Genomic DNA, 4844 nt, shown 5'->3' on the forward strand with positions numbered 1-4844 from the left:
GAAAGTGTAAACAACGGGATGTAACTCGTTAAAGATGTCAAATTCACTAGGTAACAAATTTATGACGGGAAATATTTTGACTGTACTATTTTTCGTATAAAGCATTCCCCCTAAGAGAGCCTGTACGTCAATCAACTCAAAATTAAATCTTTTAAGAGACTGTTCATATATTATTGCTATGTTTCTGTTGTCTGTATTACTGCAACCTGTAAATTATAACATTTTATTTAAATTAAGTATGAAATTTTATACCCGAATCGGTATTACCTTAGTTTATTATATGCAATGAAGGTTATTAACTCATAATACATCACCTCCACTTTGAAGATTGCCAAGATGAGATGAGTTATTTTTATATTGGTACATTATCTAAGCGATTCTTTTTAGAACGAAAAATATATCCGGTTTGAGTCACATAATTATAAGATATATTAATGGCTATATATTGCTAAATTTTATAACAAAAATGTAGACTACTTACAAATTTGATAAAATCATAACAACATGGCAAAATAATAATATACTGTATAGCAATTTAACCAGTAAATTTGTAAAATTGTTTCAAACATCTTCTTAATAAGTAGGCTTAAGCGTTATTGTGATTAAAGCACTTTCAGGCTAGTGTTTTAATGGTTGAAGTAGGGTATATCTATACACGTTTCAAACATTTTTAATAGAAACTATCAAAGACATTTTATTTGTACTTATACGGTAAGCTGGATATCAATATATATTTTTAACAATAATAAATAGGGTAATATTTAAGGTTATTTAGAGGTTCCTTATTTCTTAAAACAGCCCTTCATTTTATACAAGTTTTCTTGTCGTTCGAGTGAGTGTCGATTCTTTCAAAACCGTACGGTAAATTTTGTTAACATTTTGCATAAGGAATTCAAAAGTTACTGTGTTCTGATGTAATTTTTCCAGTTCTGTGTAGTGCCAGATAGGGTTAACTACCTCAAATGCGTTTGCGAAAAAAACTCAAATTTCCATAAATAAAGTTTCAGAAATATTTATGTGAGTTATAGAGACCACACATAACTTTAGCGTTTTCTCAAAATTCGTAGAAGTACAAAAGTCATTCTACTTGAATTTAATGAAAACAATCTTATAACTTAAAAAAAAGCTTTCACATCGTGTCCACTTTTTTGTAACAAATAAATTTATGCGATAAACAGTTACATAAAATGCTCATGAAGCAGAATATATGATAATGATTAACAAGGATACATGTAAGAAAGTTTAAAACTATATTATATTCCAGTTTTCTTTACCACAATGTTCTTCATCTGCTCCATTACCACAATCGTATATTCCATTACACACATACATATACGGCACACAATAACTGTTTGGACATTTGAAATAATATCTAGGGCAGGTGAAGTTGCCTGAAGGAGAGATATTGAAAATCATATACAGATTCGTAACCCTGAAATAAATTAAAGGAATGCTGTGTATGAGCACATTTGTCTCTTAGCACATTTGTCTCACGAGGTGTGACCGATGTGCTCGTAAACAATTATATTTGCGATAAATTGGAAAAGAGACGGATGTGTTCGACACATAATAGAAAGGACTCTCGAAGCCCATTTGTCTCTCATTCTTCCATAAAATTCTACTTAAAAAGAAAACTGTGCCTGCTTAGTAAATTGTAATTGTCCGAAAAGGCGGATATAAAAATTATTCTGGGCTTTCTGTATTTTCTGTAATACCATTTTTATGCTACTTCCGGTCAATCAAAAATTTCCTGCCTCTGCATTGGAGTCATATATTAACTTAAAGAATATCCCTGCTCTACATGTCACAGTGAAAGTTATATGCAGCAAGTCCATTCTAATCGTTATTAACTGTTACACGTTTCTTTCCGATACTTAAAGTCTTATAAATGATTTAAGATATATTCTAAGCAACAGCAAGGAGTATATACGGTGACACATTAGGACATATGATTTTCTTATTTATAACGAGTCCACGCGATGGCTATAATATGGCTGCGTGATACTACTACATACGCACGCGATAGCTATTACGTTTTAAAGGGGTAGTTATTGAGTGCGCTCGCGATAACTATTACCTGCGCACACGGATAAGTATTCCGCATTTGGACCCTGGACGGGCTTCCTCGCATGTATAGTTCGACGCCCCGAGTGAGTGGCGAACCTAAAGCGGTTGTTTTTTTTTAAAAAATTACTCGGCCATGAAGGCTCCTAAATGATCTAAGGAAGAAAATCAGAAGACCATTCAACACGTATTTTTTTGTTCATCAGAATGTATATATAAAAATATCGTCATTTTCCGAGAATTGCTGCTTTCAGATCCGCCATTGAAAAAGCACTTACAACGTGCATGAGTTCCAAAATGAATCCGGATAATGTCATAATTATGATATCGAGCCTCGCAGAATCGGACGAGACGCAGCATTCCGCCGAGACACGAAGCGAGGCACGATATTGTAACAGGTGATCTCGCATTGCCGAAGTATCCCGTACCATGAGATTTCACGGTAGAATATCGTACCCAAATTTCATGTTGTGCCGTAATTTCGCTTTTCGAGTATCTCGGTAGGTAATAGACGTCTAAATTGAATCCGTCTTCTGTTTAAATTTTATTATGGATGTGTTTATGACCTTTTGGTAGAAAAAAATGCAGACAAAGGTTGTATTTGATAAAATGAATTTCTCAATTTTAGTATTGGTGGTTGTTTCACGTCACAGCAGTGTGATTTCAGTGATTTTACAAAGAAAATAAAGGGAATACTATATAGAAGTATATGGCCTTAAATGATTTTCTTGTCTCGCGTCAACGTACGAGACGCGAAATAAGACGCAAGATTCCGGCGAGATGAGAAACAAGTCACGATATTGTATCGTTCAAATATCGCCTGATTACGGTGTTGATGATGCGATGATGAAAACACGATGGCACGATCATGAAACAACGATCGCACGATGTTGAAATCACGATGATGACACAATGGTAATAATAATAAGAAGTTTTTATCATCATGTCATCGCAGTTTCATTATCGTACCATCGTATTTCCAGCATCGTAATAGCATGTCTTCACCATCGTAACATCACGTTTCCATCGTCGTGCATTCGTTGTTTCATTATTGTACCATCGCGTTTTTTCATCATCGTACCATCGGATTCCGTATGTTTTAGTGTACGCCTTCAGGTCAATCAAATAAAACTTCTTGAATTAGAGGTATTAGAATTAATAGTTCTGCTGAATTTTTTAGGTTTGAAATTTCATTTAAAGCATTAGCAAACCTATTGATGATTATTATGCTTGAGATAAAACGGCGAACCTAAAACAATTCTGACGTGGGAAAATACGTGACAATTAATTCATTAAAAAAATGACGTGAGACAAATGTGCTTTCTTGTCCCTTAAAAAGCAAGAGACACATGTGCTTTCTTGTCCCTTAAAAAAACTTGATCGGAGCACATTCGTCACACAAATGAGTTTTTTTCGGGTAGGCACTTGTGGTCCCATTTGTCTCATGTGGGACAAATGCGACCGCATCGGTCTTACGTTAGACAAATACGTTCCGAGACAAATGTGCTCATGCAATGCTGCGTAACATCATAATACATGTGTGTAAATAACGTTTACCAAACTTTTTATATAAACGATGCACATTCTTACATATTTTTGAATTAAATCGAACAGAAAATCAAATTGATGTGATAATTTTTCTACTTTTTGGAAATAAGATGTTCATAAACGATATACCATGAAAAGTTCCATATGAATTGATATATACGTTTTATTGAATTTATCCTGACTGGTTACATTTTGAAAATCAGTCTTAAAACCTGCAGTTAAAACTTGGAACTTGGGCTGATTCATTAAACAATTATTGATATTTTTTATCAATTCACATACCACAATTGAGAAGATGGCTGAATGATCGACAACCGATTATTGTCCCTTTATCGTCTCTTCTGTAAAGGCATTTTATTGATGCATCAACTGTATCAACATGACTTTGGCAGAAAATCCTTGCGGTAGGATAAATACCCGCTAAAATGTCAGATATATAGAACTTTATCCATTCAATTAATTGTTAAGACAAATGAACAGTTATTAAATTGCTTTGGTAAGTATCTCCAACTTCTATAATAATGGTTTAGTTTTTTTACAGTTTCAATTAACCTTTTGTGTATGATGACTACAATAATTTCCAAATAAGTTTTAACGATAACATATATTTGTTCCACTTAGTATTAAATATTGATACCTTTCTTACACACAGCTTGACCAATTTGGAACCTGTTGCGTTTATTCTTCACACTATCCGTCGTCTGCATGATAAACGATCCATCTTTGACCATTTGCATCCTGACGAAGGATCCGTTGACAGGTCTAAATAATTATTTATGAATGCAGCTATTTTGTTCACAAAAATACGGTCAGAAATAAAATTAAGATTTGTGTCATTATTTTTAATGGGTGCAAACGTGTATTCAATTATACTTCTAATCGTAAACGTTTTTGGTTTCTATCTTTATTCATTACCTACAACTTCTAAACTGCTTACATGATAAAGGATTACGAACTACAAATCCAACAATTTGACATTGAGAGGAAGAGATGGCTAATGCTATCCTACATTTAATTTAGGTTGCAATTAAACATTTTATACAAAATTATTACCAAATTTCACATGAGCAGCTTAGTAATATAATCATATGTGTGTGTATTAAGAAACACTCTGTCAGAATTGATGTTCACTGTATATTACAATTTGTTATTTTTGCACATTTGGTCTATTCAAAAAGTACTTATTTTCAAATCTATTTCTCAGATAATAGCATTTGCAACGACATTAAAGT

At 33.2% G+C, this 4844-nt stretch overlaps 1 protein-coding gene across 1 annotated transcript; it reads right to left on the bottom strand.

Annotated features, from left to right (window-relative positions):
* Positions 1–823: 823 nt before the first annotated feature.
* On the bottom strand, positions 824–4497 carry LOC132750430 (low-density lipoprotein receptor-like). Its single transcript, XM_060740413.1, has 3 exons — positions 4250–4497; positions 3895–4032; positions 824–1391 (listed from the first exon to the last, which is right to left on the bottom strand). The coding sequence occupies exons 1-3, from the start codon at positions 4347–4349 to the stop codon at positions 1249–1251; spliced, it is 381 nt and encodes a 126-aa protein (XP_060596396.1). The 5' UTR covers positions 4350–4497; the 3' UTR covers positions 824–1248.
* Positions 4498–4844: the final 347 nt, after the last annotated feature.

The sequence above is a fragment of the Ruditapes philippinarum genome, unplaced genomic scaffold (genome assembly GCF_026571515.1).
Source record: "Ruditapes philippinarum isolate M1 unplaced genomic scaffold, ASM2657151v2 ctg6261_1_1_1_1, whole genome shotgun sequence".
Classification (NCBI taxonomy): Eukaryota; Metazoa; Mollusca; class Bivalvia; order Venerida; family Veneridae; genus Ruditapes; species Ruditapes philippinarum.